Source organism: Balaenoptera musculus, chromosome 18 (assembly GCF_009873245.2).
Source record: "Balaenoptera musculus isolate JJ_BM4_2016_0621 chromosome 18, mBalMus1.pri.v3, whole genome shotgun sequence".
Lineage (NCBI taxonomy): Eukaryota > Metazoa > Chordata > Mammalia > Artiodactyla > Balaenopteridae > Balaenoptera > Balaenoptera musculus.
Genome location: NC_045802.1, coordinates 78,549,650 through 78,575,815, shown reverse-complemented (window position 1 = coordinate 78,575,815; position 26,166 = coordinate 78,549,650). Strand labels below are relative to the sequence as shown.

The window sequence follows — 26,166 nt, the reverse complement described above, 5'->3', positions numbered from 1 at the left end:
GCAGCGGAGGCCAGCACCCGTGAGCGCCCAGCGCGCGGCGGGCAGGCAGGAGGGGGCCACAGAGCGCTGCTGCTCTGCCTCAGTCAGCCACCCTTGCTCTCCCCGCTGCTACCCTCTGCGGAGCGAGGGGGTTTCGGCTGCCAGCGCTGCCGGGAGGAGGAGAGACGCGGACTCGGAAGGGCTGCTAGTAATGATACAAACAGCAGTGGGAAAAGTCACGTTTATATTTCTCATATGGGAAAAACTTTGGAAATTTAAAAGGGAGCCTAGAGAGCTAAGGGTAGATGTTTTCCTGTGGGAGCATAAGGAACAGAGACCGGCCAGCAGGTTCTGGGTCGGGTGTCGTCTGACAGGCGCTTTGGCTGCCGTTGGTTGGCATTAAACCTTTTCTCTGGCGGGAAAACCCTTCATGAATCGAGCAATGGTACAGCAAGAACACTTCTGGGGGAGGATCTTGACATTTTTAAAATGACACAGATCAACAGAAATTTGTGTTGCCCCTCCCCCTCCCCCATCCCCCAGATAATGACCGTGGTCAGCGTAGCGCCTGGCGCCCTCACATTACTGCACCATCAGACCTCCCCTTCTACAGAAAGCTACGTTTTCCTCACCGTGGACACCTTAGTTTCTCCGCAGTAATGTATAATTAGAATAGCAGCAGTACTAAAATAGGTTTTTCTTAATGGGACCGTTATTCTGAAGAACAAACAAGCCCTCCTGGTCTGCCCTCCTGACCGCGCCCTCGGCCTGTCAGTGAAGCTGTGAGCAGGTGTGGAGTGACTTGTGTGTGTGTGAGTCTCTCATTCCTCCTTCGTAAAATGCAGATTATGTACGTATGCGTACTTTTCCCCTTTGTTCTTTACAGCTGCAGATTTTTTCACAGATTTGGAAAATGCATTTCAGGGGAAAATTGACGCGGCTTATTTTGAGACCAGCAAGTACCTACTGGATGTTCTGAATAAGAAGTACAGACTGCTGGACCACATGCAGGCCATGCGGCGGTACTTGCTGCTCGGTCAAGGAGACTTTATCAGGCACTTAATGGATTTGCTCAAGTAAGAAGGCTCTTTAGGTTTTTTCGTAAACGTGCAGTAGAGTTCAGCATGATAAAGAGCTTTACAGTTTCTCTTTAAAAGAATAAGCGACATTAGAGGAAATGTGTTGAATTCTCATAGAATGTTGGGAAGATGAAATCCGAGGAGAGAAAATTGTCGCATCATCAAGCCAACGTCCCTTTAGTTCTTGTCCTGTGCTTCACTCGCGGGGCTCGTGTGCCTCTTGAGCACTGGCACCGACCAGCAGGGGTATGAGGGGCGCGTGGTGTGGTCGGTTAGTTTAGCTTCAGTTTGAGAGTAGTCTGCGAAATAAAATGTATGTATGTTTTAAAATGGAACTTTTTCTTCCATGTTTTTAGTTTACATTATTTCTTGCTAAAAAAACCAAAAAAACAAAACAACTTCATAGGACAAACTTCCATTAGTTTGTCCCTTCCATTAGTAGTTCTTCATAGAACTACTCCTTCCATTCAGTTCCATGATGTTCCTCCTGGCACCGTCCCTTCAAGAAGGAAGTGTGTGTCCCTCCTTCCTGCCATAGAGACAGGAGGGCCAGCTCTGTAGGAGACAGCCGGGCCCCGGGCAGCCGAGGGTGGGCACAGCGTGGACTCGGGCACCTAGGACTGGACGTGTGGCTTCTTGGCGCTGCCTTTGGGACACTTCAGTCGTGTCTGTGTCAGTCCAGCAGTGTCTCAGGCCTTTGGTCCCCAGACTCCATGTGTGTCGGAATCCCCTCCAGGGATTGTTGGACTGGACGGCCGGGCCTGCCCGCAGAGCCCGGCTCCGTGGCTCTGGGCTGGAGCCAGGACGGTGCGTCCCTAGGAGGGTCCCGGCCGAGGGGAAGCTGCTGGTGTGGGGACTGCACTTGAGAAGCCGCTTCAGCCACGGCAGCGCCGTAGTTCCACCTCCAACCAGAAGGCCGTCTTCAGTACGAAAGATGATTGAGTTTTGGGGGCACACATAGCAGGCTCAGGGGTAACCTTGTTTGAGGAGTTAGCTCATGAAAGAGTTGATGATCTGCTGAACATGAATTCTTGGTGGTTATACTTCCTGAAGGAGCCTTTCTGCTCTCTGTAAGGAAGGGGGTCGCTGGTGACTTAAGTACTGGTCCCAGGGCAGCACCTGTGGGGAGTGGGTGGAGATGAGTTTTTAGGGGGAGATGTTCTTTCAGTGGCCCAGGGGGTGGTGGGGCAAGTGTGCAGGTTTGGGGTGGAGGAGAGCAGGTGTTTTGTGAACGTTTAGAGGCCATGGCCACATTGCAGATCGCATCATTTAGCTGACTTACCCGTGTTTGCCTTATGCTGGGTTTTAATAATCAGAGTGTCTCATCCTTGATAGTAAATGAAAAATTTATTTCTTCTCAAAGGCCTGTTTTAAGTTTCCAGTTTTAAAAGGGGAATGTCATCAGTCTCTAGCTTGCCTCAGATTTATTTGAGCGACACTTGACGTTGTTGGTCCTTTTTCACCCTGCGCACACCTGGGGCGGATCTCAGAAATGTTAGCTTCATATTTAGGAACGCAGATGTCAGTTTCATATTTAGGAACGCAGATGTCAGTAACCCTTAAATGTTTGCTGGTAATGCAGTAGTTTTTAGCCTTTAGAATCATGGTGTCCACACAGCTAATTGTTTTGATTTAATCTAGTCCTTTCTGCCCATTGGATTTGTACAGGAAGTTACAGTAGTTCATGCTACTGTAGACCAGGCTTAAGTTTGAAAACTGTATTTGTTAACATGTGTGGCTCACTTAAGGATTTTCAATTTTAAGCTGAATCAAAATTAATTTTAAAGAAGTGTTTTGCTCCCCAAAATACTTGATGAAATCTTATTTATAGTTAATTCTGTAGCATTCAAATTTTATAGTCATTTTGTTACCGTGTTGTATTGGTTCCATTTGTCCTTTTAGGTTTTGTAATTTGAACTCTTTATAATTTTAAGTTTTTAGGAAGTGCATTAAGAATTCAAGTAACATTCTCTTTTACTTTTACAAAAATCTGTTAAGACCAGAACTTGCCCGTCCGGCTACGACTTTGTACCAACACAACTTGACTGGAATTCTTGAAACAGCTGTCAGAGCCACCAACGCCCAGTTTGACAGCCCTGAGGCCCTCAGAAGACTGGATGTGAGGCTGCTGGAGGTACCGCAGCTCTGGTCCCACCCGGGGCTCCTCGCTGATGCCCTCCATGTGGCCTGAGGCCCCGCTGCTCCGCTCTGCCCTCTCCTCTCCTCTCCTCTCCTCTCCTCTCCTCTCCTCGCTGCTCCGCTCTGGTGGGGGGGGAGCTGGCCACAGTGCGTCGGAATCCCTGCCCAGTGGCCTGGCGTGGTGTGGCCTCAGACGGGTCCCCGCACCTCAGTGTGTTCTCCTGACAGAGGGCCCCCAGGGCTGCGGGCAGGGGACATGCAGCTCTGTCCTGGGGCCTGGCCACGTGGACGCTTAGTCACCACCACTGCTGCTGCTGGTGACGATACCGGGCACAGAGGTGACAGATCGCAGTAGCATTGATCACAAATAGAGGTGTTTAGTTTTAGTTGGTAGAAGATGACTTTTTTTAGGGGAATGAGTATTTCATAAACATAATACACTGTTTGCTTACTTATGATGGAGGACCATTAGCAGAACCTGTGGGTTTTTAACAAATGTTTACTTTTAAGGGTTAGGAACCCAAAAGGCAGTGGGTTTTTGTCATTTGAGAAAATGCTGATGAATGTTAAAACTGATTTTACAATATTCATTGAAAATATGCTCTTTATTCCAGAATATTTGCAGGGCACTGCGTATGTGCCTGTCACTGTCTAGATGCTGAGGGTACAGGAGTGGACAAAAGATGCCCTCCTCTGCTGTCATGCAGCTCATGCTCAAAACTGCTGAGTGGTTTTTAAAAATTGGGCTTTATTTTAATGCCTTTTCTTTGAGGACTCGACAGCCTCACAGTGGTGGGAAGCCCTGCAGTTGTGTGTTTGTTTTTGCGCTCAGGTCTCTCCAGGCGACACCGGCTGGGACGTCTTCAGCCTGGATTACCACGTCGACGGGCCCATCGCAACCGTAAGATCCCGCTGGGCGCCATCATAGCTGTTTGGGTGGCTGCACGTCCTGTTGCTTCCGAGCTGCTTTCTCTCTAGAGCACCGCGTGAAGTGCTCGCTTGTATCCCGGATGCATCCATTGAATGAATGCTTGAGCCAGAGTCGTGTGTGTGTGTGTGTGTGTGCGTGCACGCGCGTGTGTGTGTGTGTGCGCACAACAGTCACTAATGAGTGCTGAAGTGCTGGATTATTTTAAGAATTCTTAATATCATTTGTTCTTATCATAGGTTTCAGCAAGTACTTAATAAATGGGTTATTCATTTTGTTCCATTATTCTTAGACTGTAGTGACTAATTTAGGATAATTTGAAGGGAACTATAAAGTATTTTAGTGGAGTTGTATTTTTACTACTTGGATAAAATTTGATATTTAGTATTCATTTAAACTGATGAGAAAATAGCTGTCCTATTGTTCATAGTGCTTTCACTGTGTTTAAAGAAAAGTACTATTTCCTTGAATGGTTCCCAGATCATAAAGGATTGACCAGCACAGCTCTCTTCTTGTGTGTCTGCAATTAAAATGCCCTCTTTAGTGCTCAGTTTTTCTTTATTCAGACTTGAGTGAACTCTCCTTGACCAAGGCATCTCTTTGAACTTATCTCAGTCACTTTCATATCTGAAATATTGAAGAAGGACATGCATTTCTTCTAATTCTTGGGAAAATATTTTGTTAAGAAGCAGTGTAATTTGGCTCTACAGTGTCTCCCTAGCGGTCTTGGCAGAGTGGGAGTCTGTGGCTGTCCTTCCTCTCCAGGTGTGATATGGGCCCGCCTCCCGCTGGAGAACTTGCACCGAAGCCAGGCTCTCCTGCATTCCCTTTGGGCTGACGGCTTTGCTCTGGCAGGTGCTCTGTCTGTCTCCTGTGAGGCGGTGGCTCCTGGGGCAGGCTTTTTACACATAAACTCCCCGTGTTTAAATTTTACCAGATCAAAGCTACTACATTTTCAATATATAACTGTGCTCAAACTTAATTTTTGGTCATATTCAAATTAGTTTTTTCTCCTTTGATGTATGTCATAAATAGTTTTAAGTAATTATAAGGTAAAAAAGAGGATATTTTAACAAATTATTTATGTTAGAAACTTTCCTATTATCTACCTTGTTAATATTGCATATTTTACATATTATTTTTTTCATAGTATAAATGATACCATAGTGAAGGCAGCTGCATCGATTATTTCACAAAATGTAGGTGCCTGGAGTAGTAGATACACTGAACATGGTCTGTATACACGGTTACTTAATTATTGTATGATATTGCACATCTTACTGAGAGTATCGAAGTTACGCATTGCATACCTTGTGCATAAACAATTGATCACGCTATGTTATATTTTCAAGATTTTAGATTTTTAAAAGCTCTAGTAGAGTCAAGAAAAGAAGTTTATATCATAGATGTATTTAAAAAGAAATCTAAGATAGATCCCTACCTGTGGCTCATAGGCGTCCATTTCCTTGCCAACTCCAGCGGGTTGATGGTCCGACGGGAGAGGCTGGATTGGAAGGAGAAGAGGTCTTGTAGTTGGTTGCTGGAGTCTGCCCAGGACTCACACGGGGCATGGCCTCTTGCCCGTCCGGTCTTTGTGCTCCAGTCCCAGGGTCGGCACACGTCCTGGGTTGGCATGTTCTCAGTGGAGTGGCTGTACCTGTAGCCGTTTTATTGAACAGCTGCAGATAATCAGACTAACGTTAGAAATTGAAATAATTTTTAACTATCACATTAAATTCTGTGCAGTTGGATACAGAAGTTGCTAGAAAGATAAAAAGAGGGCTATTTTATTTAAAAATTTATGGTTTTAGAATCAGATTTTAGAAGCAAATGGATTTCCTGATTTTTCCCTGTTTAATTTACTATATTAATCTCTATTTCCTTTCTATTCTCACTGAAATTGTCATTTTTTGTATAGAATTTAATTAGAATGGGTACATATCTTAGTTACATAGTTATATCTTCTATAACACAGCATTGTTTTAGATTCTTACAAATTCTGTGAAGAAGGATTTGGAAAGACAAATGTCATTTTGACAATGGGCAGGATAAAATCCATTTATTTCTACCCTTGATCTCCAGGGTGTTACATGAGGTGTCAGGAGCATATTTGTTGAATGTTCCTCCGAACTTTATTCTGCAGTAAGTGATGGACTGAGGGACCACGTCCTGTGGGTGCTGTTTCCCTGTGTGAGTGCAGTGGGATGTGAACGTCCCCGCTCTAGACAGTTCATAGTTGTAAGGAATTTCGGTCACACTGAACTTTTGTGCATCAGGTCCGTTGAATGTGCTCTGACGCGTAAACGATCAGCGTGGTTGCTGTGTGATGGCGCTTTCCTGAAGTGGGCTGTGCTGGTTGCTTACCTACTACTTAGAACGTGTTAGAGCTGGTTGTGTGTTCTCTGGCTTTCTGTTTAAGGAAAAAAAAGACTGAGCCCTGCCCCGGGAGGACCCTCACCTTACAGGTTCCTGTCAGCCTGTGTTCTGCTCTTCCCAGGTGTTCACTCGAGAGTGTATGAGCCACTACCTGAGAGTGTTTAACTTCCTCTGGAGGGCCAAGCGGATGGAGTACATCCTCACTGACATCCGGAAGGGGCACATGTGCAACGCCAAGCTCCTGAGAAATATGCCAGGTAAACCCCGGCAGAGGGCGTGTCCCCGCCTGGCCCTTGGTTTCCAGCAGCTTTGCAAAAACAAAAGTGTTCTTAAAGTAATTGAAAAGTGGTTTCTTGTGCTTTTGGATTTGTCTTTTGTGAAGAGGCTCATTTGTAATATGCTTATCTTGACTTCAGTGCAAATCAGGAAAAGAAATTGAGTCAAGTTAGGTTTTTTTAGACATTGAAGTTTCTTTTAGAATCATGTAGTGTTCATATATGTACTTTAATTTTTTTTTTAAAAATAATTTTTAAGGAAAGAAAGCCGTTTAGTAAATCACTGGCTCATTTAAAATTCACTAAGTGTTTTAATTAAAGTCTATTTGGGAATTGCTTTAATATTGTTTTGGTTCATAAACCAGGACATGGGAAGATTTTACAATATTTTACAGTTAAAAGCTATAATAAAACTCTCATGTCATATAGTCAAGTTCATTTTAATGTTATAAATATTGAGTGTCTTCAGTTATGAATAATTTTGAAATCTTTATATTGAAAGTGATTTGGTCAAAACGTTTGAGAAAGTATTTCAACAAATTATGTCTCCAGAGAAGAACCAAACCGTCACACTGTTAATCCTTTGGTGAAAGCAGTTACTAAAAAAGGAGCAGTTGTTTGCAGAACGGCCTGTGTGAGCTCTGCTTGTTTACTAGGTCGAGGCTCCTCCCTGGGCAGCTCCCAGAGTTCCAGAACTGTGACACCCCAGAAGCTGGGGGCTGGTGGGTACCCGTCCATGTGGGAACACGCAGAATCACAGGTTTACTGGCGTCCAGGCTTTCTGTATTCCCGGCGGGACTCGGCGAGTGGTTGTGATGCTCTTAGGCTCCTGGCCGAGCTTCCTCCGGACTCACTTCGAGAAGATTAATGCTGGGGTCCCTCTGAAGTAGCTGAGAAGGAGGCAAGAGGGGGCGTTTTCTCTGAAAGCCTCTCGTGGTTGTGGACGGTAAATATGCCTTCAGCGTCCATTTCCTAGTCGATGAGGGCGGAGGCGCTGGCTCCTGGCTTTGCCTCTGCCGCCCTCCCCGGAAGTCACACGGTCGGTGCACCTGCCAGGTGTTCACCGGGCCCGCCCTCCCCGGAAGTCACACGGTCGGTGCGCCTGCCAGGTGTTCACCGGGCCCGCCCTCCCCGGAAGTCACACGGTCGGTGCGCCTGCCAGGTGTCCACTGGGCCTGCCCTCTCCCCCTCCCTGCGAGCAGAGGGGTCTCATCTTCCTCAGTGTCTGATCGAGATCATTTCAGCACAGTGCAGATATTTGTCATTGCATCACTCTTCTCCTTTCGAAATGAACAACTGTATTATTTTTAGCTGTGGGAAATCTGAGCTCTGTAACAGTTCTAAGTATTAGCTGGTTCTGATAACGTTTTTCTGATTTGAATATCAGCAATGTCTATGCGAATTGGCTTTTCTCTTATTTTGAATAGTCAGTAATGAGTTTTGTTTTCTACTTGAAGATAACTAATGCATTTATTTGATCAGTTTTCTGTGTAATTTTAACATAACTTGATCCTATTATATCGTGTTCAGTTTCAGCTTCTTTCACTGAGCCTTTTCCCTTGTCATTAAAACTTCTTCTAAAATATTTTTAATAGCATAATATTGCCTCCTGTGGACATATCATTTTATCTTTTCTCTTTGGTTGGACATATAGTTTTTTGGGTTTTTTTTTTTTTTTTTTTTTTTTACTATTTTTCCACTAATATAAATAATGCCATAAGCTTTGTGTAAATATATATTTATATGCCTCTGAATATTTCTTTAGAATAGGTGAATTGGAAATGGAATTGCTGGGTTAACAGATACGAATCTTAGTTTTACTTTACATTTACTAATACTTATATTTCTTAGTACTTCTGTTTTAACTCTGTTGGTACATGTTGTCAGATTACTTTTCAGGAAAGTTTGTACCAGTTTAATTTACATCCCCGTAAGCACAGCTGTCACTGGCTGATAGTTGTCTGTGTTGCTGTTTTCTTTCTTCTTTTTTTTTTTTTTGACTAACATTGGATATTATGTTCAAACAAACTGTCAATTTGATAGGTGAAAATGGCAGTTCATTTTATTTATTTGTTTGCTTTCTATGAATTTTTTTAAAATTTATTTTTTATTTTTTTTGGCCACACCCCATGGCATGCGAGATCTTAGTTCTCTGACCAGGGATCGAACCTGTGCCCCCTGCAGTGGAAGCACGGAGTCCTAACCACTGGACTGCCAGGGAGTTCCCTGGAAGTTCATTTTAATTCCTTTTAATGCTTTTTAAATTAGCTTTGAATGTAAACACTTTTCTTTCTTTCTGTCTTTCTTTTTTTGGTCATTTGTGTTTGTTTTTTCAGGGAATTGTTTTTTTGCCCATGTTTCTGTTGGAGTGCAGCGTTCTTACCTTTGACTTATATAAGGAAGTGTTTTAGTTATTAATGGCCAGGCAACTTGATGAACAGAGATCAACCAGGTAGTTAGTCTTTTTAACACGGCAGATTTAGAAATGTCCCACCAACCATAAATCTGAGGCAGAAATACAGGAAAATTCCAGAAAACGCTTCTGAAAGCAGCCCGTGGAATCCTTCACGTGTGCACGTGTGTGTTTGGTCATGTGCACAGTACCCATGATTGTCATCCCAGAATAATTTTAATGCTCATCAAAATAAGTTGTTTGGAGTAAACAGTTAACACCTGAAAATGATTTGCTCAGAGCAAGAGTTTTTGATAATGGTATGCCAAGTCGATTAAACGCATTTTTATATATATTTGCCATTTAGCTAGACAGAAAAGATTGTTGATCTGAAATGGTTTAAAGGTTTTTTTCCTTTAAAAAGAAATGGAAGTTCTTTTGTTAGATTCAGTTAATCTAAAAACTGTTGCTATTAGTGGCAACTAAATGTGTATTTCAAATAACATTTAACCAGATGAAATAGGCAAATACAGAACTACAGGTAGACGAGCTTGCTGCGTCCTTCTCAGCCTTTGTGTCCCAGGGGGAGGGAGTGCATGGAGCGTCCCCTCCCCACAGAGTGGTGTGAAAATAGTCTCCTTTTTGGTCCTCGTTGGAAATGAAACTGAACGAGGAGGAGGCAGGGGAAGTGGTCGGCTCCCCTGCTGGCACGGGCCTTGTTTTCCTTTCTTGGTGATTAATACGATAACGATTCATCTTACAGTTGGCGTTCTAGACTTAGCGGAATGGCGGCTCAAAGACGAGTAGATGTTTTTCTCTTTGAAAGTTCCTTTTTGTGTCTCTCGTTTTTGTCCACGTGGGTGAGTAGGTAGTCCTCAGTGATTACACGGCTGTGAAGTGTTCTCTTCTTGTTCGCCAGACTGCTAAGCCGAGTGGTTAGTGCCCTGCCCAGATGCTGGGCTGTGGCCTCGAGCTGATTCTTAGTCTTCTGCCTCAGAGTCCTCGTCTGGGTCGGGGCTGGTTGGCAGCACTTGCCTTCAAGGGTTGCCAGGATGGAATCTGTGCAGCGCTCAGCCCAGCGCCCCTCGGGGAGCCCCACGTGGACAGGTGTCCTCACACTTGCCTGGTAGACAGAGGACGCCAGACGGTGTCTTCAGGAGGCCCTGACCGGTGACCAGAGGTCTTGTACCCAGGAGACAGGAAAGACCCAGGATCTTACCAACGTCCTTTGACTCCATAGCCTTGAGAAATGAATCTCATGGGTAATTTGGTGAAGTCGCTTTTAAATATCATCCCCTCAGCTGTAGATAAAAGTTGAAGGAGGTGATTTTGAAATTGTGAATAAATTGTTTTAGGGTATTTTTTAGAAAGAAACTTTTGTAATTTTTAATAACACTCAAGGCTATTTCCAGTGCATCTCCAGTTGGGCAGAAGCTTCTGGGAAAGATGTCCAGACCACACGGTCAAGCCTGTGAGAGCTGCTGGTGTATTTTAAAGCCCTGAAGTCCCTCCCGCAGCCTTGAGGGGCAGTAGAGGATTACAGATGGGTCTAACGTCTCACGCCTAAGTCCGCCGGAGGGGAGATGGTCATTCTTGGTGTCTGTGTAAAGCTATCTGCCGCTACGTTAGTCCAGCGGGAGATGTACTGTATTTATGTATTTATTGCACCTCAGGGTGAATGTTGCTTTGCTTTTGGGATTTTTAGAATTATATGGTTATTTGTGGTTCAGTTATAAAAACACAAGTACTTATGTTATAAGTATGTTTTAAGTGTATTTTCAAGGTTCTGCGTAAAGAGATTCAAGGGCTGTTTCAGGTGTAAGTTGTATTTTTTAGGAGCTAAAGGACCGAAGTATACCTTGTGAATTCAGTCTCTGTGTGAACTGGGTTCATAGTCGTTAGAGCCTTAACTGGGCAGTGAGCAGTTCCGAAATCCTTCAGCTCAGAGCGCTTGCTTCCCCCCGTGGGGAAGGGAAGCACTGTGGTGTTAGAGGGACTGCAGACTTTACCATGTGGGTTATTTTACCAGATCCCTTTTCAGGAGGCAGTGCCCTCGGGTCCCTTCACTCTCAGAGGCTTTATCTTCGAGGGAGGGTGCATTAAAGATACTGTCCTCCATGCTCACTACAGACTGGAGAACAGATGATTTTTCTAGAGTGAAAATACATTTGGTAGTACTTGAAGACTATAAAGAAAATAACACATATTTTAACATTGTTGCCAAATTTGCCTTGGTCATGGAAACCTTTTGAAAGGGATGTGAATGAAATAGTCAAGACATAGATGATGCAGACTGTCTCCTTAAATTTTGAGGATCGAAATGATTCATTCAGTAAATAATGATTGGCCTACTTGGAGCTGCCCGTTCTTGGTATCCAGTGGTGGATGTGACAGAAGGGTCCCTGTGGTCAGGAAGCGTCTTGTCTCGCAGGCCAGCTGGACGTGTCCGCAGGCGCTTAGGGCACTTTGATCGTCGTTTGAAGTAGGAAAGACCAGGTGCTGTGGGAGTATGGGAGGGAGACCCCCACCAGGTGGCGTCATAGGATGGAGGGGCTCCCGGGCTGGCATCTGGAGGTGAGGGCGTTAGATGGGAAGAGCGGCCGGGGGGCCCGGCAGAAGAGCGTGTCCAGAAGGGGGGCTGGGCCAGGTCCACGGGCCTCGAGGCCACGTGAGCCGGTGTGACTTCAGTACAGCGGGGGCCAGAGAGGGTCCGCCCCAAGGGGTGAGCAGGGAGGCCAGCAGCCCGGTCCACCGTGACGGTGTGCAAGGCTCACGCAGCCCGGGTTGCCAGCAGCCTCGGGACTGAGAGCCGTGGGGTGGGCGGTGTGGCCGGGGTGGACGCCTGGGCCTCTGCTTCCGGGCACTGCGGGAGGAGCGGGGGCCGGCTGCCAGGTCAGGCGCATCTGTGTGAGATGTTTTTAAGGGTAAATGGATCTGCAGCCCAAGACAGATCTGGGCAGGAGGAAAAGACTTCAGCTTAGGTGATACTTAGAGGAGACCCACACTACACAGAGCAGTGGAACCTGGAGTCGCGCTTCTTCCCCGACGTGTGGAAGACTGTCCTGGAGCCGGAGGCTGGCGAGTGGCCGCAGGTGTGCTCTTGCTTCTGCACTGACCCAGGCCCCGAGGCAGCTGGGGCGTCAGTGTTCTCAGGTCATCCGCCGGGAGCCGGGATGAGACCTACCGTTCTGTCTGTGATCTTAAACTTTCTTTGGTGGGAAAATGTCAGGCTGGGTTAGTGTAAACTGCAGACCCGTCGCACGAGGCTGGGAAGCAGGCCGCCCCCGTTTGCTGTGAGTGCGGGCAGAGCCGTGCCCTCGGCAGTGGTGAGATTGTGCTGGACGAGGCCTCAGAGACGCTGGGCTTCCGGGAAAGGTCCACCCGGAGTTTGTGGTGACGTGAAGAACGCTAAAGAAACAGACCCTTCCGCAAGGCGTTTCTAGACTATTTCGTATCACAGACCGTTTCATGGAACTTTGCCGCTCTACGAAGAAATCACATCACACCGAGAAAGATGTGGAGAACCGGACTGGCACGTGCCCGCATGCCTGTGGGATGTTTGAATGTGCACGGACGGCTCTCCAGGAGGACTGCCTGGCATCGGGGGAGGACAGCCCGCCGTTCCAGCTCTGGTTAAACCCCAGATGGAGTTGCGCACTGGGGTTACTTCTCTGAGAAGCTTACCTAAACCATAATGCAGATGAATATGGCTGAAAACAGCATGTTCTTACGCCTTTTTACATGGAAAAGTAATTTCAGTTAAATAGACTTTGAGTGCTAGACTAGAAGTCTTAGCCCCTCTGATGGTTTTAGTAGGAAAAGTACATCCTTCACTCTGGACTTACAAATGAAATAGGAAGCTTATAGCTGTCTTTCAGAAGAATATTAACCGTATTCATGGATTGCAGATTCCTGATGGTATGGGGGACGTCAGGCTTGGGAGCCTGTGCCGGTTTTCTGAGGTGGCCATGCTGTTTCTTCCCTGGCCGAGGAGGACCTGTTAGACAAGGCAGAATCCCCACAAGTGTCGCTTAGTCCTCAGCTTGTAGAAAGCAGTATTTTTTCAAGTATATAGCACCACTATTGTTTTTTTCACACCTGTTTATACGTCACTCCGTCATTACCCTTTGAGGAAGGGACAAGAATGATTTCTCAAATAACTGCATGCAGCGACAAGTGAGTTATGCAGGTAGCTAATTGAAGGCCCTTGGAGTGGTAACAGAAATATGTCCAGTCTGGCCCATGTTAAAGTCGTTCCCCCAACGGAGCCTTCAGGGACAGTAGTACCCCATAATAGTCCAGCGGAGTCTCTGAACAAAAATGAAAAGTCCAAGCAGAGAATGGCCGCTCCCTGGTGACCTTCCAGCCTTTTCCTGGTTTTACAATCTCACAAAGAACAGGAGTGGAGTCTGGGCCCTGCCCACCCCTCTCCAAGTTCATGTTTCTCTCAGGTGACAAGGTCACATTCGGTACTTAGGGAAATGTCATTTTTGTCGCCAGATAGCTAGGGAATAGTAAAAGTCTCACACACAGTAGGCAGACTGACTGATTGTAAAGAAACCATAAAATTGAGCTTATATTTATTCAAGATATTGCATTATTGTAAAACAGAATTTCTCTAATTTTCAAATACAGTTATTTCATTTTATGCCATTTCTTGTTAGATCCTTATATTCCGTAAAGTAATCTGTCACTGCATGATTAGGTGGCTAAACACGTGTTCAAATAGCACAGAGATGGACTCTGGAAAGGCTGTTTCCTGCCTTAGGGGTCGAGAGTGAAAGTGAGGGAGTTTGGGGAAGACAGCTTGCAGGTGGCCAGGAGGGCGGGCTGTGCTGGTGTCCGACGGCGGTGTCCGGCTCTCTTGCAGAATTCTCTGGGGTGCTGCACCACTGTCACATTCTGGCTTCCGAGATGGTCCATTTCATCCATCAGATGCAGTATTACATTACATTTGAGGTACGTTCGAGTCAGCCCTTGATTCTGGTTGAGGTCATCTTGTCTCAGGCCTTCGTGCTGTGCTTCATGGAAGGCGCCGCGCCAGCGTGGCGCCGGCTTCTCCGTCAGGCTCTCGTCATTTCCAGGTGCTTGAGTGCTCTTGGGATGAACTGTGGAACAAAGTGCAGCAGGCCCAGGACCTGGACCACATCATCGCCGCGCACGAGGCCTTCCTGGACACCGTCATCTCCCGCTGTCTGCTGGACGCCGACTCCAGGGTAAGACGAGAGCGGACGGCCAGCCAGTCCTTCCCTCGGGCTCGTCCCCCGGTGCAGCCACAGCCCTGGTGGTCGGGACGGGCTTGCTGCTAGTGTGGTGTTTCCCATCGGGGCAGGCTTGCTGCTAGCGTGGTGTTTCCCATCAGGCTTGGAGCGGTGGTGCTCAGGTGAGAACGTGCCTTGAACTGGGCATGAGAGGGTGAAGATCGGTGGCGCCCACCCACCTCCTGGGGTGGCAGTGATGTCCTCGCGTGCTGCTCAGGGGGGAGTCGTCCTGAGGGACGGCAGTGCGAGAACAAGCATTCAGAGCCCCTCCCTCAGTTCAGGGGGTGTGGGCGCAGGCCAGGCCTTCCGGAGCCTCTGGCGGCAGAGTCGGGACAGGCTGTCTGTCTGGATAAACCCCTGCTCGTTTGCTGACACTGCTTCCCGTAGGCTCTGCTGAAAGTTGCATGTTCCGTGTGGCAAGTCTTCCCGGAGCTTAGATTTTATTCAGAGATCTGGGAAGATAAGGGACACTTTGCTTTCACTTGAGACAAATGCGAAGTAGGAAGCAAAATTTCAAGTGCGTTTTTGCCGTTAAATGTGCGACTTTAAAGACGCTTCAGGATTGCAGAGGGTTGCTTCCCCCTAAACCTCCACCCGCTGCAGGGGTCCTTCTGTGGGAACACGCTGCTCGAAAGGGCTTCTGTTTTGTCTGATTTTTTTTTCGGTAGATAGCTTTATTAGATATTGCCAGAATCCCTGCCAGAAGCGTTGTGTGCATTTGCATTCCCAACAGCAGGCGCATGAGAGTGTATTTTCCTACAGCTTTGCCAACAGAACATGTTGTCATACTTTTAAATTTTTGCCAGTGTGATAGATAGGTGAGAAATTGTATCTTAGTGCTGTTTTTTTATCATTTTTTTATAACATCTTTATTGGAGTATAATTGCTTTACAATGGTATGTTAGTTTCTGCTGTATAACAAAGTGAATCAGCTATACTTGTCTGATTTTTTTAGTATATCTGGTTAGCCATCCATGGCTGGGAAAACGGGTATTTTGATATGCGAGATTTCATTATTAGAGAATTATTGATCATATGTGCTTCTTTATAGATGCTTCAGATTAAAGATGCTTCTATATAGAATGTTTTATAAATATATTGAAACAGCGGCACAGGAGTAATTTAAGATACTTGGAGCGTAAGGAGAACTTAAGAAGCACACGCCTCAGGGCTTTCAGCCTCGCTCACTGCACCTCGTCTGTATCAGGCTGACACCACGGGCAGGTCCTGTGAGGGGTCTGCCTGCTGACACGCTTGTGTTCGGTCCAGGTAGATGAGTGTCCAGGGCCCGACCAGACGGGCTGCGGGCGTTCGCTGCCACCGTGTCCTCGTCCACTCGCACGGCGCGGGGCACTGCGGGCAGGTGGGCCTAAGGCTCTGTCCCGCTTCTCAGCCTTTGGCCCCAGCGTTCCCGTGTTCTGAAAGAGCACGACACTCCTCTCTCTTCCCTACATTTGTGAGAGTTAAATTGTGTGCTGCTCGTAAGCCGTCACCATAGTGCCTGGCACATGTGAGTTGCTACTGGTTTTAAACAGTTAAAAGTCATCTTGTGTGTGTGTGTTTGGCGGGGAGATTTACGATCGTTAGATCTAATGCTTTTTAGAACACGTGTGAAGGGCTGAGGGTTGTCCCCGGGCTGGCGAATAGAGAGCACATGCACCTGCCAGTAGCGGCGTCTCTGCCCGTTTGCACCTGTGGAAATGCCATTGTAGACAGCTGGAGGCCACGCTGCTCCCTGCTAAAGGTGTCTGCGGAGATGAACAGAATCCAAGGGAGAAAATATTTTTGCCTGTAGCATAATTTTCTCATGATAGTAAATGTTTACGTGTGAGTTGGTCCTGGCTAAATTCATGGAAGGAGTCGTTTGCTGAAGGCTCTAATGATCTTTTCTGAAATGGTCCGTCTGCTGAGGGTTTTACTTTTAATTTGATGGTTTGTTCAAAGTAATCACTAGAAGGTTTTTGTTTTTTAAGAAACCCAATATATAAAACAAATTAAGGCAGTCTGTTATTGACATAAATTAAATGTATTTTTCTTACGTCACTTAGTAAGAAAAACAAGGCTGTTTGATACACGTAATTTTGAAGTTGGAGGTTGTGACAGGTGTGTGTATACATTTTTGTAATTTCTGTTTGTGCATTCTTGAGAAAAATCCTGAGTCACACTGTAAATTGTTGCAAACCGGTATCAGCACAGAAGGCACTTCTGTAGTCGCCCCCTCTGAACAGATTGCTGATAACAGAAGCACATATTGCACTCTTAGCTTGGAGTAAACAGCAGTAAGTCGCCCCAGCTCCAAAAATAGTAAATTTTTATTTGACTACAATAAAGAAACAAACTAGAAGAAATAAATCCTTGTTAGAAAGTCGTCTCCAGTTTTTGTTTTGATTCCGTGTTGCGGCTGGGGCCCCACCAGGAGCAGGCAGCTCTGAGCCGAGCGCGGGGCTTGCTGCCCACGGAAGACCCCCCGTGGGTGCTGGCTCTCTTGTTACCGTCCAGCCCCCCGCCCCTTCCCCTCCGCTGGCGCCGGTGTCGTGGTGCTCGCCGTACAGCCCTGGGTTAGGGTGTGTATGGTGCGCGGATATCGTTTGGTGTACATACGAGACTGTGTGCTGTGGTCTCCTCCTTTCCATGCCGCACTAGAGAAAGAATGAACCACCTGCGGTAGGCGTGTGCCCTGAGGAGCCCCGTGAATTAGGGAGACGCACTGTCGCCCTTGGTTTAAAACCATCCTTTCATTCCTGGTGTAAAACATGATACCTTTTTCTAAAAAACCTTGCAGAATTTGTTTTTTATACTTTTTAAAGAATTTCCTCTCTCATATTCTCCTTGTCTGGTTTTGGTATGTGCCACCAAAAAAAAAAAAAAGTGTTTTCCCATCCCTTTCTAATCCTCGAGCAGTCCCACTGCAGATGCAGCTCCGTGCTCCACACTTTGGAGTTGGGCAGCACCTTGGGTTGCCAGGTGTCGGTGAGGATGGGAGGTGATTCGGCCGAGAGCCTGGGCTCTGTCTGCTTGCTGTTGCTATGGTGATTCAGAATTCGCGTGTTTGCCAGGACCGGGTGTTCAGTCAGTGTCTGCGGATGCATGAATGAACAGCTAAAGAGCGCCTTGAGAATTTCACTAAGTGTCAGTATTTTGTTTGAAAAACTTAGTAGTAAGCGTGTTGGGGGCTCTGTTCATAAAAAGAAAAAACTTGTCTTCTCTCCGCAGGCACTTTTAAACCAGCTGAGGGCCGTGTTTGACCAAATCATCGAGCTTCAGAACACCCAAGATGCCATCTACAGAGCCGCCCTGGAAGAGCTACAGAGACGCCTGCGGTTTGAGGAGAGGAGGCAGCAGCGTGAAGCCGAGGTACGGTTTCGGTGCTGGTGGGCTTATCCGTTTAGATAGTGGACTGTTGCCGCAGTAGTTACCAGCGCAGCAGAGACTCTGCCGCTGAAATGTCGCTGCGGCTGTGGTCGTATCCACGTGCGGCCGGGGTCCTGAGCGGCTGGGGACTCTTTACAGGGAGCGGGCACCATCACCATCGTCCTCAGCTTTAAAAATAAAGGCGGTGTTCACGGGAAGCGCTGGTCTCTGCCAGCGTTCCTCGGTAAGCGTCGGGACGTGCGTCTGCTTTGGTGTCTCCGCTGGGTGGTGCCCGACTCTGCATCGCTCTCATCTGGAGCCGGTGGACACATGTATACCCGTGGGAACCGGATTTCTGAACATCGGCTATTTTCAGTGACCTTACTGAAGTAGTTCATGTCCTTGAAGTACCAAGATTCATTGAATGAGTTTGAGTCTTTATGGGATTTCTTGTATCGGATATAATCTGTACAGTCTTTCACTTTTTCAAGATGCTTATTCTTGGGGTGGTGACAGACTGTTACCCGCCAGCTCCTCGGAGCAGATCGCCTGATAAGGCGGGTTATTCGGCGTGTTTGTTCAAATGCGCCCGGGTACGCGGGAGAGGGAAGAGCTGCGAGCTGCGAGTGTGCCCGAGGAAGGGTTAGCGTTTGTGAGGCCAACGGTCTGTGGCATCATCAGACCCGAGGCCCCCGCAGGCCGGAGGGGCTGTGCAGGGCGGCTCGGAGCGCCCAGGGCGCCTGGTCGGGGCCTTGGCCCACCCCGCCCACAGCGTTCCGCGTTCCTGCTGCTGCTGCCAGGCAGGGGCTCCCGGGCGCCTCTTCCTCCTGCAGTCCCTGCCCTCAGTTTTCTGCTTTCTTCCCACTTCTCAGAACCGTGTGTGATAATACGTCCAATTCAGATTTAGGGCTAAAGGCCTTCTCTTTCTTTCTTTTTCTGTCTCACAATTGGAAATCTTGTTTTCTAGCAGGAGCTCGCCCAGCAGTTTGTTCCCTGACTCCGCCTGCCCCCCACACACCTGTACACACCTGTACACACCTGTACACACCACGGTCTCAGAACAGGCATCCTGACCCTCCCCCCACAGTGCAGCAGCCGTGCGATTTCCCAGCCACGTGTCCGCTACCACAAGGTGACCTCCCTGAAATAGCTCTTCCCGTAAGGTTTTGCCACCAGCTCAGTACCCAGTTGGATTAACTGGTTTCATTTTTGCTTTTAATCATTAGGGATAGCTTTTATTTATAAAACAAAGTTGAATTTAACTATGTAAAATCGTTACCTGGTTGCAAATACAAGACAAAGTGTTTGGACGCGGCCGCTGCGCTGCTGACGTGAACGTGCATGTCAGCCCAGCTGTGAGGTGTATACCGCGTTGTGACGATGCATCGCGCTCCCCACTGAGGGTTCTCGTGCTTTTTTATATGCGCTGTACTACAGTAAAATAGAATATTTAAAAAATTTGTTTGAAAAGACAAAAGGTGGTAGGGGAAGAAGAGATAGAAAGTAATACAACTTTAGTAATTACTTCATCTTTTAAAGCCCAGCATCAAAAGATATTTTTTAAAGCTCATGAAGTAAGTAAAACAGGTATACGTATATTAAAAGATACAGACATGAAAATAATGTCGTCTAAAATCAGGCAGCAAGAAGGGGGACGCTCACCATTTGCTCTCAGGTTGGTTGGTAACGCTGTCTGAAGAAATAGAGCGCAGGGATGGCCCGTTTTATGAAGGTATCCTTTTAAAGGTAACCACTGGAACAAACTTAGAAGTCTTCCGGTTATCAGAAGAAACACAGACCATATGGTAAAAGATGACCACCGTCAGGTAGACCAGAAAGCGTCTCATTGATATGCTGACAGTGAGACCAGACGTGTCTGTCCTATCAACAGAGGTAACGGGGCTAAACCCACCTCATCAAAGGAAAGGCCTCTGGGTAACCTCTGGTCTGGGGCTGCCCCCTGGACCCGTCACCTGCTCGCCCACGGCTGAGGGCTCGTCTGGGCAGACCTGCTTGGTCAGGAGGTTCTGGGACGGAAGAGACAGGACAGAGTGGAAAGGATGGACGACGCACCGGGCACTGAAGTTGTCCAAAGGGAAGCAGGTTGCCGTCGAGGGCACAAGGCAGTAGAGAGGACAGGGCCAGCTTGTGATGGAAGGTGGGGTTGCGGTGAGGCCCCGCCACGGCGGGAGGTCCGGGGGGGCACTAGGGGTGACCTGTGTCTCTCAGGCTGCGGAACCCCAGGACGCGATTCTGAAAATGCACAACCCTCGTGCCGACGGAAATAAACGGGGAGAGAGTCACCCACACGCCCGCTGAAGCCGCTGGGGAAGCAGCGAAACCCGGAGGCGGCCGGGCAGCAGGAGGAGGGCCCTGGTGAGATGAGGGTGAGCGTGGACGGAGGGCGTCCCAGGCCCAGGGGGCGCAGAACAAGCCGGGCACCCGCCACGAGGCCGTGGGGGGAAGACGGACACACCGAGGCGGGGAGGAAACGCCGCCTGCAGGCTTGCTCGGATCCGCGAGGCCAGCCTGCACACGGGAGGGAGACGAAGGGCTTTCTCTGGACTTGCTAGCGTTGACCCCAGGACGGGGCAAATTCTAGGCAGAGCAGCGGCTCAGCAAGGAGCCAAGTTGCTTGTCAGCAGCTCTGCCGCCGGGAAGGGAGCGGCCGGACCTCTCGGCGTGGAGAGTGCTGTGCTCGGGTGCCAGTCCAGCCGCGGCGGGGGAAGCGCCCAGAGCCCGCTTGCGAAGCTCTGTGAGGTTGGCACCCGACACCCGATGTGAGAATCTTTACACCAGACCTAGGTTGTGAACGGTGACGGAGAAAGTCTTACAGAAAACACGGTGGAAACACTTAACAGAATATTGAGGGAATAATTCACCAGGACTGGGGTTTATTTAAGGAATGCAGGGGTTCAAGAGATCTATTCATGTAATTTACCAGGTTAATTGATAGAAATGATCCTGTGATAATTCCTGCGTGTGCTGGCCGGAAAGCAGCTAGTCAGCTTCACCAGTGACCGAGAACGGTCTTTTTTTTTTTTTTTAATTAGCAAACAACTGTTGAGTGAGCTAAATTTATTTATTTATTTTTTTGCTGTGTTGAGTCCTCGTTTCTGTGCGTGGGCTTTCTCTAGTTGCGCTGAGCGGGGGCCACTCTTCATCGCGGTGCGTGGGCCTCTCATTATCGCGGCCTCTCTTGTTGCGGAGCACAGGCTCCAGACGCGCAGGCTCAGTAGTTGTGGCTCATGGGCTTTGTCGCTCCGCGGCATGTGGGATCCTCCCAGACCAGGGCTCGAACCCGTGTCCCCTGCACCAGCAGGCAGACCCTCAACCACTGCGCCACCAGGGAAGCCCGAGAACAGTCTTACATGCATCACAGCTAAGGGAAATGGTAAGAAGCGTTCCCATTCAAGTCAGGAGTTAATGCAACGTGTGAGGGTGCCAGTGCTTTGAACCGTCGGGTTCAGTTTACAGACATGTAAACTGTCTGCATTGAAATACGTATAAAATGACAGACAGATACAAGGCTGTTTATTACAGCATTGTTTGTAATAGCAGAAGACTGGTGAGCTGTGACAAATCGTCTGAATTGTTGGATGTCACAGAATGTAGCACTGTGGCCAATGAACATTATCAAGAACAGTGAGGGAGTTCTACATGTACTCACGTGTATTGATGTAAAATACTTCCGAGGTATGTTATTAATTGATAAAGGAAGCTAGAGAACATTTTGGCATCAGAAGACGATCATGGACGTTTCCAGCAGCACAGAGAGGCGGAAGTTAGCCCCCGCCACTGACACCCACCTCAGCCCCACCCCCTGGCGTCTTCCATCCAGAGTCTAACCCGTTTGCTTCCCTCTGACTCTCAGGGCCAGTGGGGGGTGACGGCCGCAGAAGAAGAGCAGGAGAACCAGAGGGTCCGGGAGTTCCAGGAGTCGATACCGAGGCTGTGCTCCCAGCTGCGCCTACTGACGCATTTCTACCAGGTGCGTGTCCAGCGACGGGGTGCCTCCCGCGTCGCACTGCTCTCCTCCCGTAACTGACGCTCGGTGCCGGATGACGGAAGGGCCGTCGTTGAGTCGGTCCAGCCTTTGCCGCTGGGTGGGAGTCTTGCCCTCGCTGCTGTCCGACCTCTGGTGGCCCTTCCTTCCCGTGGCCGCTCTGGTGGGCGCGGCTGTGCGGCCCCTCCTGTGCGGACACGCGGGGAGCGTGCGGGGAGCTGCTGCGGGACGGGCCTCGGGCTGCTGGGCCGCGGAGGCCGCGCGCTCTGCTTTGTCTGTCTCTTTTGAGGGTTTGGTTTCTGATTTCATGTTTCTCGAGGTGATTTTAGTGATGGAAATAGAGATGAAAAGATTTTATGAAGAGTTCTTCCACTCAGTTGCTGGTAACTAATTAGACAAGTCAAGCGTTGAACCCCAAACTTTTAAAAATTATGTTTTTGTGCTATGTGTTCATTGGTTCAAAATTCTAAATGAAACGTCACAACTCTGTTCCCTAGGCATCTAGTTTGCTTCCCAAGGTCCTCATACTTTTTAATTTTGAATTTTTCTTCAGCATAACTAAGGGGTAAATTTGTCCCTTTTGTAAGTGACCTCACTTTGGCATTGGCCTCCTGTTACCTTTTTGTTGAAAACATGTTTCATAAATGGCGGTAATGACTGGTTTGTGTCCAATGCAAAAATATCTTTATTGGGCCGGTGTTTTGATGATGAAGCGCCGTCTTGACCCAGGTCACATATGTGGTGCGGGTTCATAATCCTCAGAAATGGGTGCCTCGTGGTTAGGTTCGTGCTGTTGATTAAGATAGTTGCCCAGCTGCGGAGGAGTACTCAGTAACTTAAAATGTGTCCAAGTGCTGATCTCTAAAAGGACAGTGGTGCTTACATGTTTTCCTGGTAGAGTTAATACAGTTTTTAAAAAGTAATCTTAATGTAATCCCAGCACTACTTAACATTACAGCCTTGATCTTTGTAAATCATTACCGTTCAGACTTCTTTTCTTGAACACGTAAGTCCTTTGCTGTCTTCTTTGTGTCGGTGGCTGAAACACTATAGAGTCTTAACAGCCATCTGTGCTTTGCTGCTTGTGAGCGGCCCTGGGCCCGGCCCCGCGGGAAGACGTGGCCTCACGTGTCCTGGTGGAGGCGTCCTTCGTCAGCGTGTTGCAGTTTCACGCTCGTGAGAAGCCCTGGCAGTGTTTTGAGCAGCATGGTTCCTTAGGGACTTTCTCCTAAGTCCTCCTCACCCAGAGAGACGGTGACGCACGCACACGCACGCAGGCAGTGTGTTCGCTCAGTGAAAAGTGACTCGTGTCACATATACACGTCTGCATGCGTCCCAGCTCCCAGGAGCTCCACCAGAAGCAAGGGTGGGGGGCAGTGTCCACCCCGAGAGTTCGGGAAGGATGGACAAGGGTGTGTTGGTGACCTTTTCTCTGCCGATCAGAACTTTCCCGAGTGCTTCCCCTGAGCAGGTGACGGTCAGCTGGCGTGAGACGGGCGGGGGGTTGACAGGGATGGGGGGTGTCCTCACTCAGTGACTCAGCCCGGACAGAAGCAGTTGGGAATTCTGTTCTGTTAAAGTTGAGTGAATATCTCTCACACCCTGTCGTCGTCTTTGCAAACCACCCCGACCCCGATGAGGAGGTGATGTGGCCGCATTCTGCCCGCCCTCTGGGGCAACTGCAGCCCGAAGCTCCCAAAGGCACCGGGACCCCGAGGCCGTGGTTTACATCACGTGTCTGTTCCTGGTGTTCTCAATTTGTCCTCCCGTCAGGGCTTTATGATTAAATACTCTTTCATAACTCATGTGAAAGATGAAAAGTGTCACACTGAAGTTATCTATTCAAAATTTAAAAAATAGGATGTTTTCCCACCCGTTGCTTTGCTGTTTTGCTAATTCTTGTAGAACTTAAGGGCAAAAAGGAAAAATCTGTTGGTTAGTTCTTTTCCATGAAATTACTGTTGTGAATTTGCATTTGTGGAAATGGGCATCTCTTCCCCGTGGGGCTGTCCTTGGCTGGGTGAACTCTGGTCCCAGGGACAACCGCTAGGGTGGGTGTTGGTAGAAATAACCCCGGAGGGGGTTAAAGGCGGGGCGGTTGTGTGGGCAGTTCCTTCCTGGACCTGAGATGGGCGTGTGTCCCCTGCGTCTCTCCAGGGCATCGTGCAGCAGTTCCTGGTGTTGCTGACGACCAGCCCCGATGAGAGCCTGCGCTTCCTGAGCTTCAGGCTGGATTTCAACGAGCATTACCGCGCCCGGGAGCCGCGGCTCCGCGTGTCCCTGGGCGCCAGGGGCCGGCGCAGCTCCCACACGTGAGGCCCCGGCCGCAGGGCGGGGCAGGTACCGCTGGAGGCGTCGTCATGGAAACGCTCGCATCGCCTCCTCGGGGACCGCCTGCTGCCCTCGATCCCGGCAACCTCGACAGCCCGGCGTCGGGTGGCGGCAGAGTCGTGCTTTCCTATGTTGGAGTTGAATATATTTGTAATATCACTACGTTAAAGAGGCTGGCTTGCACTATTCAAATTTATTTTTTAAAGTCTTCATATTTAAAAGATACCACACTTTGTTGAGGCTTTTAAGCTCTCCGTGATGTAATTCATATTTGTCACTTTTTGAAAAAAACCACAGTTTCTTTTAGAGAGAATTAGGGTGATGGATATTCATCAGTTAGGATGGTAACATCGTTGCTATTTTTTTGGCATCCTCTTTAGAGGCAATTTTTGTTAATATAATCAAATTAAATTGAAACCAAATGTCCCTACTAAAGAAATATATAGAGTATTTTATTTTGGTTTTTAGTGTTGTAAAATATTAATCTCTGTAAGGACCTTTCTATCAGTGCATTTACACGTGTTCTTTTTTTCTCTTCCTTCAAAGTTTACATTTTTATATTTAATTTACTCTCAGATAACTTGGAAAATAGTGTAGAAAAAGAGCAGGAGTGATTAGAACAAAACCTCCTTAAGCCTAGATTCCTGGAACCATCAGCTGAATCAACATGTAAATATGGATGACTAAGAAAGGTAATGAAGTATTTTATTTTCAAGATTCTGGTAAGCATTGGAAAGAAATTGTCTTAAACAATGAAGATTTCCTTTTTCCTTGCCTATTTTTTCATTGTAAATATTTATATACTACTGCCCAGATGCTGGGGGGACATTTTTTGTAAAAATGTCATATCAAGTCACATAAAACTGCCTTTATTATGTTGCGTAAGTGAAAACTTAGAACATTAAAAGCAATTATCTTTCAGATGTGTTGGTTCTTTCCTGATTGTCTATGAAGAGACATAGTTCACTTGCCAGGTTCGGGGACTGGGGGTTGGCAGAGTTTGTGCTTCAGTATATGGATTATTTAATCAGTGAAACCAAGAAATCAGACCGTGTGCGACTTTCAGTGCAGATCCAGAGGGAACGCCCTACTTGCTGCTTGCGTGATGCATCCTTTCAGTTTTTAGCCACATCCGATTCCTGTGGGTGCAGAGTCCCTTTAGAAGAAAAGGGGTGTCAGGGGCGCTGGCTGTGCAGAGATGGACCCAGGGCGAAGGTCAGAACTTCTTAGGATTTACGTTTAATTTCAGTTTAAAGATTCATACAATCAGAAATTTGAAGCAGGATTCTCTACTGCAAAGCTTCCCAGAAATGATGATGTATTGTGTATCTCCCAGAGAAACTGCCCGAAGCTTTTTGACCTTGGAGGCTGCTTTTAATTTATCTGAAGCATTTCTCCAGAGATGACTCTGCAGTAGAAGCCACTCTAGAAAACGCCACTCCAGATTTGGGGACAGAAACGCCCTTTGACTTAGGAGCCATCAGGTAATCAGGCCGAGTCGTGGGTTGTGGAGTCGCTTCCGAGAGGAGCCCGGGCCGGGCCGGGTCGAGGGGCTCACTCAGGAGGGGCTGTGGGCCTGGAAGACAGAGGCGCTGACCGCAGAGGGTCAGGCAGCCTGTCGCCCCCGAGCAGGGTCTCACCAACCAGAGTCGGCAGCGGCTTCGGGGAGCGGGGGGCTCTGTGCTGGGGCGGGGAGGGGAGAGCCCACTGCAGGCTGAGCCATCTCTGGAGGCAGGTGCCCTGCGCGGCCCCGGGAGGGCAGGGCCGCCGTTTCACCCAGAAGGTGGTAATCATTCTGAGCTTTAGGTTGCCGCGGCTGCGGAGCTGCATGCAGGGCCCGGCGCACGAGGTCCGCGGTCCTGGGGCCGTGCGCTCAGTGGAGAGAAGCCCCTGCCCGGGCCCACGCAGGCCCAGCCCTTCCCCCGCGCAGGAGGCCACTCGCCGAGGCTGAAGGCCGAAGGCCGTCCTCGGGCTGGAAGGACCTGCCGTCCTCCTGCCTGTTGGCTTAGCCTTGGACCATGTCGCCAGCAGAATTCCCAGCGTGTGATT

At 48.3% G+C, this 26,166-nt stretch overlaps 1 protein-coding gene across 2 annotated transcripts in view; it reads left to right on the top strand.

Annotated features, from left to right (window-relative positions):
• Positions 1-24,421, top strand: part of TUBGCP3 (tubulin gamma complex associated protein 3) — a 60,100-nt gene extending 35,679 nt beyond the window's left edge. Inside the window, exons 14-22 of one of the 2 annotated variants that reach the window (XM_036831566.1) lie at positions 884-1,055; positions 3,057-3,192; positions 4,030-4,098; positions 6,623-6,758; positions 14,039-14,127; positions 14,253-14,384; positions 17,643-17,783; positions 21,655-21,771; positions 23,944-24,421. In XM_036831566.1, the coding sequence (XP_036687461.1) occupies positions 884-1,055; positions 3,057-3,192; positions 4,030-4,098; positions 6,623-6,758; positions 14,039-14,127; positions 14,253-14,384; positions 17,643-17,783; positions 21,655-21,771; positions 23,944-24,102 (1,151 nt within the window). In that variant the 3' untranslated portion in view covers positions 24,103-24,421. Of the gene's footprint in view, positions 1-865; positions 1,056-3,056; positions 3,193-4,029; positions 4,099-6,622; positions 6,759-14,038; positions 14,128-14,252; positions 14,385-17,642; positions 17,784-21,654; positions 21,772-23,943 lie in introns of both variants that reach the window. The other variant, XM_036831565.1, reaches the window with a different exon arrangement.
• Positions 24,422-26,166: the final 1,745 nt, after the last annotated feature.